The 15,703-nt window shown below is 36.4% G+C and overlaps 1 protein-coding gene across 2 annotated transcripts in view; it reads right to left on the reverse strand.

The window, feature by feature from the left end:
• LOC127987483 (E3 ubiquitin-protein ligase RNF123) overlaps positions 1-15,703 on the reverse strand; it is a 129,198-nt gene that overhangs the window by 29,630 nt on the left and 83,865 nt on the right. For both annotated transcript variants that reach the window (XM_052589823.1, XM_052589822.1), the window contains exon 36: positions 12,321-12,448. In XM_052589823.1, coding sequence (XP_052445783.1) covers positions 12,321-12,448 — 128 coding nt within the window. The remainder of the gene's footprint in view (positions 1-12,320; positions 12,449-15,703) is intronic.

Raw genomic sequence — 15,703 nt, forward strand, 5'->3', positions numbered from 1 at the left:
TTGGTTACAATTAAAGACATAGGTATTTAATTTGGAATGCTGTCCCTTTAAGATGGAAGGCATGCATGAAATACTGACACACGTTCAGTTTTCACCCACCTGTTCACATTCACTTAATCCATAACCGACTGTATTTACATGAGATACTCTACACTATAAACATTTGGACTGCTGTGTGTGTGTGTTTGAGCGCTGAGAACTGATCGCGCTCTGTATGTTTGAACTGAGGAAGTGGAGCGCGCGCGAGAGTGGGCACTTCTATCAGCGTGATTTCGCCTATCCCACCTTCAGTAACTATGTTAATCGACAACGAATTGTGACTCCCGGGAAAAACGGGACATCTGGTCACCTTATCCCTACTCCTTCAGGTGCTGAGGCCATTGTTTCAGATCACTAGTTCACGTTTTATTAGCCTATCCATCCACCGCGGCTGCTATACTGACTAGATATGCAAACGGCCCAATCCGATCACAATCCAATGACAGGGACGCACATTTTGAAGGACAACAGCATATAGGATGCATATTGAATGTCTGGTAGTCATCAAATAACATTATAGTCCAGTCTCGTCTAGTTAACGAAGAAGCGGCATAAATTTCATCATAATTTTGTCATCAGATACTATTTTTTACACTGTTACATATCAATACAATACAGTGTGTGTGTGTGTGTGTGTGTGTGTATATATATATATATACATACATATATATATACACACACACATACATATATATATATATATATATATATATATATATTATTTTAATATAATACATTATTTAAAATTAGTGCTGTCAAAATTAGCGCGTTAACGCATTCGATTAATTTGAAATATTTAACGCGTTAAAAAAAAATAATGCAATTAACGCGGTTGCAGTTTTTTTTAATTTCCAGTTGTGGCCATGTGTGTTCAACGTGCAAAGAAATATGGATAAGACCAAGGAAGGACTTTTAGACGGAAAGTTTCAGTATAAAACTCTGCCGGATTACTCTTCAGTCTGCCACAAGAAACATTACTCTTCATTTAGTCTGCCACAAGAAACAGCAACATTAAAATCATGAACTCAAATGTCATTGTTTAAAAAACAAAAAACAATGACTGTAACAGTGCGTAAATCAGACCTTTCTGTAATGCTAACGTTAATAAGCTTAAACGAAAATAACGAAATAATTGTGTAGCGGAGTATTTTTTGTACACAGTGCCACGAACTGTCAATCACTCCTGTACACGTGCATCACTGTCCTCCTCAGCTGCAGCAACTTGCGCTCCCTCTCTTCATCAAGCTTTAAAACAAAAAGGGGACAAAAGATCATATTGTCTTTGTGCATAGGCTATAGATTAATTAGATAAATGAATATCTAAATTTGTGCTTTGCCGTCTACGGTATTTTTTTAGAACTTAGAAAAAAGATGCTGCAGCCAATGAACAGCCAGCGGGGGCTGCAGGACGACTCAACCTCCGCAGACAGTTTTTAATGTTTATCAGACAATAAATACTCAAGATTTTGCTTTAGTATAACTCACAACGAGTTTCACACACCTTCTCCGGCCACGTTGAGTTGTTGACACTTAACAGTGGGAAAAGCGACACATGCGCTATTCACTTGTATAACTTAAGGGTGAATGGGTAATGTAGTTTCTGCTCTGGGTGGGATGAATTGGGAAGCTTGCATTGTGAAGGGCGCTCTGAAAATCGGCAGTGCAGGTAAAAGATTAAAACCTCTATTAAAACAGATGTCCAAATGAGCGTACCGGTACGCTACAAGCACGTTCTGGGCGCACGGAGAGGTGGCGGTATGCTCAAGACCTATATTTGGAAGTGGCGGTACTGAGTACCAGTGCGTACTGGCCCACTTAAAGCACTGGCAATGACTATACTTTGGAATTTTTTTGCAGTCCACTTAGAATTCAACATGGAAATCATTTTTGTTTTTTATTGGCATTGATTGTTTTGAAATTCAAATGGCACTTACATGCCTGTGTTTTTATTTTTGTAATAAATATGGCTTTCAAGCCAACAGTTAATTTGGAGGATATTGATGGTTTATTGCAGGTATGTTGTTTACATGAGAAAATCTGTGTTACAAGTTAAACAAAAATTCCAATAAACAATCATATTTTGAATTTAAATAATTTCTTTGTCTTGAGTTTACATTAATTATTTACATTTGACATTTACATATCCAAAAAGTTTCAGTCTTTTAATTGCGATTAATCGCGATTAATCGCGATTAATTTTAAAAAATTGTGCGATTAATTAGTTAATTTTTTTTAATCGATTGACAGCACTATTTAAAATATAAAGGAGTCATAGTAACTTGCCACACTGCATAAGTGTATTTTACAATTTTAAAATATTGGACACATTTTGATGCACTTTATTTTAATTAAATGACACGCCACATTGTATTGTAGCTAACAAAACATACTAACAAATATAATTTTTCTCACACTATTCTACTGTAAGGCTTCAGCAGATTTGGAATATAGTGCATAAGTGTAATGGATAACTTAAGTGCTTTATAGTTCCCATTATAAAAAGAAGCGCCAACCTTCTCCAATATATATTATTTTCTCTCATAAAAGATCTAAGGCCAATGGGTCTGGGATGCAATGAAGGGGAGTAAATAATGACAGAATTTTGGCTAAAACAACTCTTGAATGGGCCACACAAGTAACTTTCCACGAGCCTCCCACACACAGCACAGTTCTTCAGAGGAGCACCGGGAATCTTTCCCACGCCATCTAGACATTAATTAGTCCTTCGACTCGTCCTGGAGGATCCATGTCAAAAGCCGTGCAGCTGGATCAATGCCGCATCCCATTCAAACCAGACGGCCTTGTGATAGGAGCACGGCTGATTGTCATTATGGCTATTAGCATCCCTCTGGAAGCTCCGTCAAAGGCACTGGGATAATGAGGCGGGACGGTCCTGCTGCGCTGGTTTGAGGAAGGCTGTGGTATTTTGACCTGTCATTAGATTGTGCACAGGTCGTTTCGAGTGCTTGACGATGGACATACCCTTTGAAGTGCTAATGCGGACCACCTACGGCCCGCCTTTCCTCATTACTCTCTCTGTTCCTCTGTTTTCTTTGGTATAAATGTCGGCCGGCACAATAGCCGTGTTTCCACTATCGAGCTAGGACCGGGCGTGCTAGTGCGTGCCAGGGCCAGTCGCGTTTCCACTGTCACTTCCGGGGCTTGATCGTGCCTCGTCGGGGCTTCCTCGGGGCCAACGGCCAGGTTTTTTCGGCCCGACGAAATCCTTGGGCCAAAGCGGGCCAGCTGGGGCTAGAGGAGGGGTTACGAACAAAGGCGGAGTTTCTCCGCATCTGGAGAGCGTCAGCGCGGATCATTTCAGAAAGAAAACAACTTTAACACCAGCATTAAAGACTTTTTAAAATCAGTTGAGCTCAAAACTCACTCTTAGTCAGCAGCGAGTGATTGAAATAACTTGATCCGATGTGGATTACAATCACTAAACAAGGCAGAAATATTTATAAGCGATGTAAAAGACTATGCACGATAAACATTAACGTTACACAGTAAACATGTTAAATATGACCGCTTGGAGAAATCAGACGTCAGCATCTTATTCTCTATCACAATTGTGTATTTATTAAGTAACATTTTATCTGTCGTCTCGTTTCGTGAGTTTAGCTCCACGTTGCATATCATCAAAATATAATAATTATTTTTGTTTGGGAGCTTTTATAAAAATAGAGAGTCTGCGCTGTGGATCATTTCAGAAAGATAGCCACTATAACGCCAGCATTAAACGCTTTATTTAAATAAGTTGAGCTCAAAACTCACTTTCAGTCAGCAGCGAGTGTTTGTACTTGATCCAATGTGGATTATAATCACCATACAGGGCAGAAATATTTATAAGCGATGTAAAAGACTATGCACGCTGGGCATTAACATTAAACATGGAAAATATGACCGCTTGAAGAAATCAGACGTCAGCTTCTTATTCTCTATCACAATCGTGTATTTACTAACTTATATTATCTATCACAAGCCTCGTCTCGAGAGTTTAGCTCATGTTGCCTATTATAAAAATATAATAATGTTTTTGTTCGGGATCCTTTATAAAAATAAAGATATCATTCATTCTTAATGTGACGTATAGGCCACTGTGACTACAAATAAACAGAAACAGACTCTACTGAATAAGCAGGCTATTTTCATAAGCGTTAAAAATAAATAAATAAATAAAATATAAAGTGTATTATGTGCGATTAATTTTGAGTCTTGATAAATTAAATCATTATGATCAATGTATCACTTATTCTATAGTTAAAACATCCATGCTTTTGAATTTGAATAACAAAGCATGCAAACAAACTGCCGCTTTTATCATGTTCGTTTTGTGATCGCGCATGTTCCAGTGACTTATTTCTTAGTTTTCTGATAACTTCTCTTTGTTAGTGAAATAATGAGGTTGCATGACGTTGTTCTGAGAGGCGTGTAAAGGGCGTGTTTTAGTGACGAGCAGCGGAGCTTCAAGCTCCCCTGTGGAAACCCTGCGCTACTCTGGCCTCGGTGCTACTGGCCCGAGGCTATGAGCCCCACCCGGCCCGCTTTAAGCCCTGGCTCGCACTGGCCCGACAGTGGAAATGCGGCTAATGAATCTGCACTGCCTCCAGCACTCATTCATTATATATGGCTGCTGTAGCTGTGTGTACATGCAAGTCCTTCAGCCCTCTGGCAATCTGAGCATGACAGCATGGACTGAGATCTCTTTTCAAAATGACTTTCAGATTTAATTCTGAATTCTGCTATTGCAAAATGAATTTATGTAACAATAATAATAATAATAATAATAATAATAATAATAATATTATTATTAGTAGTAGTAGTAGTAGTAGAAGTAGTAGTAGTATGTAATATATTTAAAATTTTGTATAGAATAAATTTACATTTCAAAATTTATAATACAATGTAACATATAACATTAATCTGAATGAATAGACACAAAACTGAATATGTAAATGTAAATCATGAATATATGCAATGAAGTAAACCAGAAAATATAGTTGTACTGTAAGTTTGATAGATGACTGTAAATCAGAATTTATTAATTCAGAACTATAATTTTGTAGCGTGGCAACATATTGGGGTTTTTATATTTAAAATGGTGTTCTATAAAACTAAGAACGCTTTACTATCCCTATATGCTTTTATTTTCCCTTATGTATTAATGTGTTGGAGCTCTAAATCTGTTATCGCAAAATGTGATTTAACTCATTAAGTCTGCTGTCTCTTTATGGAGTATTTCTCTTTTTACTATTTTTTTTTGTTTGGATTACTCACCTTTGAGGACTTTGAACAGTTAGACTTAAAGAAAATACTCTGCTATCTCTCATTGCATACCGGTGAGACTAATCTTGTATTCATTCAATGTGCTTCACTGTTTACACGCACACAAAAACACAACTATTCTCGCCAATCTTGTTGTATTTCATGTTTCATCTGAATGTTTGTTATCGTTGCTGGCTGGGCTAATGAAACATATAAACACAGAACGTACAGACAGACGTTCCATTTGATTTTTGTGTGTACCGCGGCTACAATATTTAATGGACTGTTACAACATATATATTCTGATTTGCATTTACATATTCAGATTTATAACTATATTTACTGATTTACTTCTTTATATGCTGGTTAGATTTACATATTCAGATTTATAACTATATTTACTGATTTACTTCTTTATATGCTGGTTAGATTTACATATTCAGATTTATAACTATATTTACTGATTTACTTCTTTATATGCTGGTTAGATTTACATATTCAGATTTATAACTATTTATTCTGATTTACTTCTTTATATTCTGGTTAGATTTACATATTCAGATTTATAACTATATATTCTGATTTACTTCTTTATATTCTGGTTACATTTATATATTCAGATTTATAACTATATATTCTGATTTACTTATTTATATTCTGGTTACATTTATATATTCAGATTTATAGCTATATATTCTGATTCATTTCTTTATATTCTGGTTACACTTATATATTCAGATTTATAACTATATATTCTGATTTACTTTTTTATATTCTAATTTCATATTTCATGTTTTAACTGTATTAATTTGATATCTAAAAATATCTAAAAGATAAACATTTTCTATCTAAAATTGCTTTTAAAGACCAGGGGAATAAACAGCACAATAACAATATCAGCAGTGGCTCAGGGAACGATGCCAGTATCAGGATGCCAACTTCTACTTCACTTAGTTTTCCATTAGACTTCTCACATAATATGCTATCAGTGTTTTTCACATTTAAAACACCCTGCAGACTTGGACTTGCTACTGAGAGAAAGTTTGTCCAAGTGCATTAATAATGATCTATAAAATAAAGACAGTAGCACTTAGATGTGACATTGCTAGAGTGAGGGAGCATAGCAGTTTTGATTTGATAACACAACATCTGATATTGGCAGAGACGAGAAATAATGAAGCGTGGACATATTTCCACATACTAATTAATGCTGCTCAGGCAGCACCTGCCCTTCGTTTGCAGTTTTCTAAAGAGCTGAGGGAGAAAGTATACATAAAAATGAAGAAAGGAGAAGAGAAGTGAAATAGCATGGCAAAGTAACTTTTTTTTCCGCTTCATTGACTCTAAGAAATACTAGGGCACTTCTTACTGCATACTTTATGTTCTGAGTAGTGATCGAATATTTGTCATTTTTCAAATATTGGCTTGGCCGATGTGTTCGAGGTGGGACTTTTATTTTGATGGTGCTGAGAAAGGCAGCGCTTGAGTAACACTTCTGTCTAATATGGATAGTAGTCTGTCTAATAATCAGATAGAATGGTTAAACAAACGAATTAATGTATACAAAAAGTATTGACATATTGAATGCATTAACATATCGAATGAAATACTATTATTATAAAGGTTACTATTTGTTCATGATGGAAACCGCATTAGGATCAGCAGATTTTTGCCATGAAAAACTGACAGTTTATTAAGATATATTCCAGGTGTTTCTTCATTTCACTTTTCTCTTAACAAATCATTGACTGGAGTTTTGTGTTTTAGTTTTGGATTATTGTGATGTTTTTCATCAGCTGTTTGGACTCATTTTGACGGCACCCATTCACTGCAGATGATCAACTGATGAGCAAGTGATTTAATGCTACATTTCTCCAAATATGATCAAGAATCAAACTCATCTACATTTCGGATGACCTGAGGGTGAGTAATGACATAATTCATGTGATTCAAATAATCTGTTTCCAGATTTATTCTCAACTGGATTTCACCCAAACTTTCCCAGGTGAAATCCAATAATTTCCCAAATCCATGCAATCTGGAATCAATTGATGGAAAATATTTCTCCAAGCAGATGACGCAACGGGTTTAGGTTAATCATGTTGACCAAAAGAAATCAGCTGGGTATTGACCTAAAAATGACTAAATTAAATCAAAACCCAATGAATGGAATTGATTCACTGTCACTCCAAATATCAACATTCCTCTCAGTAACTATTATTAAAGGGCAATCTCTGATGCTTATCTGACTTTAAAACCTGTCTGATTAAGTTTAAAAAATTGCTATTATATTATCAACCATTGTGATATAAAAACACCAGTTTATATATTCTCCATACTTCTAAAATAGCACAAGAATCATAGTAGTGGCTATTCTAACCACTGTCATTCTCGTTTTAGCCTGGAACCTCGACAAAGACACAAATGTGTAACCCAGTTACATCTAATGACGTTTCCTAAAAACAAGTCCCGAGGCTCAGAGTGTCCCTGTTCACTTGAGTAAACCATGTCATGCTGCTCAACTGGGTTCAGATGTTGGTGGGCCTGTAATGTGTCCCTTGAGTCTTTACGCAACAGGCTGAAAAAGGCCCAGTGACAATTCCAAACCAATCTGATCTCAGGAATGGAGTCTGATAACAATGACCCAATTTAGTGGTGGAAACAGAGGAGGTGGGGAGGAGCGGGGCGTCTGTGAAAGCAGGGACAGACACGAACTAAGGCCGGACATGGTGTCCATGGCGACCCTCTGTCTCCATGACTACCAGATAGACCAGATTCTTGCTCGCGAGCCTGGAGATTCACACCATGCTGTCCAGAAGAGCTGAGCGGAATGGGCAGTGTGAGGAAAACCAGTCTGAATGAAGAGTTTAGATGATAAAGAACAACAAAGACCGAAATCAACCTGAGCGTGGAAACTTGGAAATCTGATTTCTGTTGACCTAGTCTGAAACCTGTAACTTGTGATTTATTTGATTCAAAGAATTACGATACGATTCCAGACTGATTCTCTTCGCTTAAGATTTGGTCAGATTTCCTGTTACTTGGCAAACTTTCGTGAGCAAAATCCAATAATTTCATTGGAAATTTATGTGATTATAAATTTTTGTGTGCTGGTAAAAGATTTCTTAGCAGGATAAAGTTGGTAACGCAAACATGGCTAACAGAAAGCTTCTAGGTTTGAAAGCTTCATCTCTACACTATTAACAATTGTTTGCAAAATGTTACAAATCGTTGGTTATTTAAGGTGGTTTGTTCTAGTACAAATATTTGTCTTAAATTCATGATTTTGTTGGTAATATAAAATAATAATTATTCTGATAATTTTAAGGGTTTTTTTTGTCCGTTAAGTTTTTTTGTTTAAGTTTGATGATAATTTCTAATCAAATTTTGTGATACAGAGGAACGATTGAATATTTTCTGATTTGAACTTCAGGAGTGAAAAATCTTGAGTGTAAAACTGTACACCAACATTCAAAAACATTCCCAGCTAGTCATTTTTCATTTTTAATTCATTATTATGCTTAATGTTCTTATTAACAAAATTTAAACATCGCAATGCATTACTTTGTATCGCTATATTATTGCAAATAAATACTATGAATTAAAAATTATGTTCCCTGAGGTCCATGAACTAACAAAGACCCGAGATGACCTCATATGTAATTGCATTAAACATTTTTAACGTGTTAAACTGAATACATTAATTGCATGTGTCCATTTTGACAATATATATTTGTATACATAATTTTAGCTACCAAAAAGCAGTGTAGTAGTACACCTGTTTTTAATTTAAATAACCAATTATTAATAATTTACATGATCAAATTATAATAAATTTTAAGTAATTCCAGAATCCTTTGAGAGAAAAAAAAAAAAATTGCAACGCATCTATGAATCAGTTTCCTACTACTAATTGATATCCAGTGCCAAAAGAAAGCCAGACATCGATGTACACAAAGATACACTAAGAGTCTAAAAACTCTCGTAAAGTTTTTGAAAGGAGTATCAGAAATGCTCTCCTTTCAAATTCTGTAAACAAACTCTCAGTGTTGCTCTGGAATGCCTAAAGAGCTGGTTGTTATGCTGGACTCTCTCCTCAAGCAGAGCCGTTTAGAAGTGTGGGCACACTGGAGATGGAAATGTATCCACTTAGTGTAAATAATTAATCAAGGATTTTTACAGTAAAGCGTCAGCTGTGGATTGGAGTGGAGGGTCTGTATAGTTAGAGCAGACCTGGGCTTCAGTGCTGGACGAATCGATTTACACTGCAGTACAGTTGGGAGAGAATTTCCTGATGTCAGTTTCATGGATACTGCAATGCACATTATATATATATGATGTAAGATAAATTAACATAATATATGCACACAAAAAAGAAAAACGTTTTAAAATATATTTTAACACTTTTCATTATAGATACTGTAGTTTGTATTCAATTTTATATATATATATATATATATATATATATATATATATATATATATATATATATATATATATATATATATATATACATACACACACACACACACACACACACACACACACACACACACATATATACAGTATTGTTCAAAATAATAGCAGTACAATGTGACTAACCAGAATAATCAAGGTTTTTAGTATATTTTATAATTACCAGTAGGTTCAGTAGATTGTCAGAAAACAAACAAGACCCAGCATTCATGATATGCACGCTCTTAAGGCTGTGCAATTGGGCAATTAGTTGAAAGGGGTGTGTTCAAAAAAAAATAGCAGTGTCTACCTTTGACTGTACAAACTCAAAACTATTTTGTACAAACATTTTTTTTTTCTGGGATTTAGCAATCCTGTGAATCACTAAACTAATATTTAGTTGTATGACCACAGTTTTTTAAAACTGCTTGACATCTGTGTGGCATGGAGTCAACCAACTTGTGGCACCTCTCAGCTGTTATTCCACTCCATGATTCTTTAACAACATTCCACAATTCATTCACATTTCTTGGCTTTGCTTCAGAAACAGCATTTTTGATATCACCCCACAAGTTCTCAATTGGATTAAGGTCTGGAGATTGGGCTGGCCACTCCATAACATTAATTTTGTTGGTTTGGAACCAAGACTTTGCCCGTTTACTAGTGTGTTTTGGGTCATTGTCTTGTTGAAACAACCATTTCAAGGGCATGTCCTCTTCAGCATAGGGCAACATGACCTCTTCAAGTATTTTAACATATGCAAACTGATCCATGATCCCTGGTATGCGATAAATAGGCCCAACACCATAGTAGGAGAAACATGCCCATATCATGATGCTTGCACCTCCATGCTTCACTGTCTTCACTGTGTACTGTGGCTTGAATTCAGAGTTTGGGGGTCGTCTCACACACTGCCTGTGGCCCTTGGACCCAAAAAGAACAATTTTACTCTCATCAGTCCACAAAATGTTCCTCCATTTCTCTTTAGGCCAGTTGATGTGTTCTTTGGCAAATTGTAACCTCTTCTGCACATGCCTTTTTTTTAACAGAGGGACTTTGCGGGGGATTCTTGAAAATAGATTAGCTTCACACAGACGTCTTCTAACTGTCACAGTACTTACAGGTAACTCCAGACTGTCTTTGATCATCCTGGAGGTGATCATTGGCTGAGCCTTTGACATTCTGGTTATTCTTCTATCCATTTTGATGGTTGTCTTCCGTTTTCTTCCACGTCTCTCTGGTTTTGCTCTCCATTTTAAGGCATTGGAGATCATTTTAGCTGAACAGCCTATCATTTTTTGCACCTCTTTATAGGTTTTCCCCTCTCTAATCAACTTTTTAATCAAAGTACGCTGTTCTTCTGAACAATGTCTTGAACGACCCATTTTCCTCAGCTTTCAAATGCATGTTCAACAAGTGTTGGCTTCATCCTTAAATAGGGGCCACCTGATTCACACCTGTTTCTTCACAAAATTGATGACCTCAGTGATTGAATGCCACACTGCTATTTTTTTGAACACACCCCTTTCAACTAATTCAACTAATTGCCCAATTGCACAGCCTTAAGAGCGTGCATATCATGAATGCTGGGTCTCATTTGTTTTCTGAGAATCTACTGAACCTACTGGTAACTTGTTTGCCACGTAGCAATAAAAAATATACGAAAAACCTTGATTATTCTGGTTAGTCACATTGTACTGCTATTATTTTGAACAATACTGTATATATATATAACATACATAGTTTTAATGTAGCGGATACATTATTTGATTGATTTAACAATCAAGCGCTCTGACCAGTAAAAAAAAAAAAAAAAAAAAAAGTCTGATATTTTCTTCTTTTAGGACATGTAGGATTTTCTCCCCAAACACTGATATGTGATTAACAGCATTATTAATTCTCAAATGACTGTAAGCCATAATTATAATTTGAGCTCTAAAACCTGACAATAGAAAATACTAATAAATAAATAAAATGCTTAACAATAAAATAAAATATTTGGTGAAGACGACTTGCTGAAGTTCAAAATGGGGAAGAAAGAGGATTTAAGTGATTTTGAACGTGGAAATGTTGTAGGTACCAGACAGGCTTGTCTGAGTACTTCAGAAACTGCTGATCTACTGGGATCTCTATCAGACCTCAATCCAACAGAGAAGTTTTGGGATGTGGGGGAACGGGAGATTTGCATCATGGATGTGCAGCAACTGAGTGATGCTATCATGTCAATGGGCCCAACCCGGTACTAGCAAGGTGTACCTAATAAAGTATATATATAGGCCAGTTATAGTAGATTATAATTATAATGCATCTCAATCACTGCATGGATTTGATATAAGTTTTTGAAATCAGAGCTGAGTGAACTGGTGGAGCAGGAGACAATTTAAGAACACAAAACGTCACTGGATACGGAAGGCTATTCTAAGAAATAGGAGTATATTTAGACCATAAAACTCTGTGTATCAAAGAATGCAATGTGACAAATACAAATGTCGACTAAATTTAAGATCCTGCTGATTATGCATTAGGATGGGTAAGAAGGCACGTGTTTAGTCCAGGCTTACATGTGTGCAGAGAGAAGTGTTTGCTGTCGGCACTGGCAGCTCCGGCATCTCCTTCTCCAAGCAGGTACTGGATGGAGCGAAGCTGGAAGCAAGGATCCGACAGCAGCACAGACGCAGCCCTAGAGATCCTGCAAGACAGAAGAATGAGGTTCAGGCTGTTGTGGGTGGTTAGCAGGGCATTGCTATATAGCTGCTAAAGTAGCATGTGCACTGACACTTAAAAAAAGAAAAAAAAAAAGAAAAGAAAAACATCTCAAGCAGTGGCACCATTAGGGTGCTGTCCTGGGATGGGCAGTTTGGATATGTGGGCAACTGACATCAATTTATGACCTAATAAATTGAAAATATTTTTTTTCCAAAACACCACAGACAAAATGTGAAATAGTGAACTTGAACAGATGAGTGTCAGATTATTTTAAACATTGGTATTGGGTTTACAAAATGCTTTTGTTCTAATGGAAAGATTTTTGTTTTATGTGTAAGAAAGTTTTGGGTTGGAATGGCACGTCATAAGTGAATGAATGAATGAATGGCTATCAGTTATATGCGTAAACTTAGTTATGAAAAAAATAAAGGGATTAAAATATTTTCAGTAAACAGTTCAATAAATAAGAAGTTGATCTTGTGTTATATACACATACAACCAGTGTTGTGCCTGAACGCGTTCATTGAAGGATAGTTCATGAACTCGTTCATATTTTGGGTGAACGTGAACTGAACGTGCTGTATTAATGCCTGATGAACGTTACTGTGAACTCGTTCATTCTGGTGTCTGTGAACGGCACGCTCTCTCAGGTTAACTTCGTTCAATAGGGTGCCAGATTTCTATAGAGCCTTCCAGGCGAAAACCCGGCTAAAACACACCGTAAACGGGTCTTAATATGTAGCGGAAAACACCCAATCTGGCAACACCAGCCACCAGTGTCGCACACGTCATCAGAAAAAAAAAAAAAACACGGAGGCGACAGCAGCATGTAGCAAGAAGGCGTATGGTCATTTAAAAGAATTTTATGATGTTTATGACAAGGTCGGTGAGAATGGGAGACAAAGCATTAAAGCAACAAGGGGGAAATGCTGTCCCCTCAATGCTAATGTAAACCCTGGTTGGATAAGGATTCAAAATTGGATATGAAGATGAAATCTGATGCATAGCTTCATTGTTAAAACTGATAAAATAATTGCTGTCTGTGATTCTATATGGGCTGTGGCAATAATTTTGAAAAATAATAGCTCGCATTTTGTAGTTTGAACTTTGAACTGAACTAGTTACTTTTAAAATTTGTTAATTGAACTTTGAACTAGTTCATGTAGAAAGTGAACTTTCCCAACAGTGCATACAACATAGCGGCATTTTGTTTCTTTTTTTCAGTCGCAGAATGTCTTTTCGTTTAGCGCGTGCTGGAGCCTGTATCATTTCATATCGAAAAGGGTGAATGAAACCATGTGCATGCAATGTTGTGGTCAGTTAAGTCATGAAGTTACCAAAAGGGCGATTAAATCTGTCTTAAAACTGTACATGCATGTAATATATTATATATGAGTTACATTAAGAACATGTCTCTGAAATGTCTCACTTATCATTCAACTCGTCATCTCACAACTAGAGACTTAAAGACCTGAAATGGGTCAGAAAAGGTAAAGAGATTTGAGATAAAATACTGTGTCAGATCCTCGTCACATTGAGCAGCGGCAGCTGAAACTAATATCTCAATTATACTGTAATGTTTTATGGCTATAGTCAATGGTTCAATATTTGTGGGAAAACAATTTAGAGGGACATCAGTAGTGTTGGTATCAGAGATACTGGCCTTCAGTCATTAAAAAAAAAAAAAAAAAAAAAAAAAAAAATTATTACACAAATATAAAAAATACACTGTCTTTGTGGTTTTTACATTAATTTAAAGATTGCATATTAAATATTTGCAAAATAAAAGTATATTTAAACACTATAATGTTAGGTTGAATTATTCATGTTTAATCGCGATTCATTTCAGAAATTAATTGAATTGATTGACAGCACTTTATATATCACTTGTGTTCTAGGAGTAACTTGGGGTTAAAAGTTTACTAAGAAAGATGTATTATTATTATGTATTATTATTTTTCACAGTCTTCACTGACCCCGCTCTAGTAAAACTACTTGTGGGGCAACATTTGTAGGCATATTATTTTGTGATAGACTGATGAGAGTTGTCCAGGAAGGAACCTGTCCGCTCTATAGCAGAATCTGCCACTCATGACAACCACAGCGAACATGCAGCAAAACGTCCTGACATCCAGCACGCACTGTCATCTGCACTCGTTATAACACACACTGGGGAAAAAAAGAAGGAGAGAAAAGTCCTGCAATTCCTCCTTCCATGCATCCCTGCTGCAAATCAAGGGTCAGTCAAAGCTAAAACTTTCTTTATTGTAATAAGATCAGGATTAGGAAAGACAGGACTCTGGATGCCCAAATCACTTTTAACCAAAACGCCAGAGTGCTGCCCACAAATTCAAAGCTCTGACAAACTGACATTTTTTTTTAATAAATATCAAACCCTTTGTAGCAAAAGTGAAGCTTGACTTGGCAAACACAACTAAAAATGACAGAGGGAGAGACAGACTTGCACACATTGCTCATTGGAGCTTACAGCTGTCAGGTTGTAAGAGAACAGAGCTGTTCCTGTCACACACAACGCATGTGACAAGGTCAACACACTTCCAGCAAATAAACATGTCTTGCTTCTTCAGAAAAAAATAAACCCTATTTGCACATATGGACACATTAGATGGAGACTAGACATTGAGCTGATCTATATGACACTTGTCAGACTCCCACAAACAGCATATTCAGGTACATAGACTTGAGACAGAAAATGTAACAGAGTAGAGCAGAGAATAATACTGTCTAGCTAACTACCACATAGACATTCTTCGAGGGAATAGAGGTTTGCCACCGAGTCAGATCTAAATGATAAATTATAATAGCACAAAGGTCTGCTGCTGGAGAGCTGCTGCCGTCCTGTGAATTTCAGCTCCAACCCCAAATAACACACTTGTACCAGATAAACAAGGTTGTTCAGGGTTACTTGATAATTCCAGGCAGGTGTTGGAGCAGTGTTGGAACTGAAGTCTGCAGGACAGTAGAGGATTGTAGCAAAGTCCCTTTTAGCCAAGTCATGTCACTCAGCGGCCATCTTTGAAATGCCTCTCGGGCATTCAAGTGCATCTCCTATCTCTTTGAACGGGGAAACATCATCAAATTCTAATTGGTCTCCAAGTTTTCATATCTGAAGTCCCCGATGAAATCTGACAACAATTGTATCATAAATGTTGTTTATTTTACTCAAATAGCATTAAAAAAAATGCTTACTGTTTTTATAGCAACTAGGACTGATTAC

Source organism: Carassius gibelio, chromosome B22 (assembly GCF_023724105.1).
Source record: "Carassius gibelio isolate Cgi1373 ecotype wild population from Czech Republic chromosome B22, carGib1.2-hapl.c, whole genome shotgun sequence".
Classification (NCBI taxonomy): domain Eukaryota; kingdom Metazoa; phylum Chordata; class Actinopteri; order Cypriniformes; family Cyprinidae; genus Carassius; species Carassius gibelio.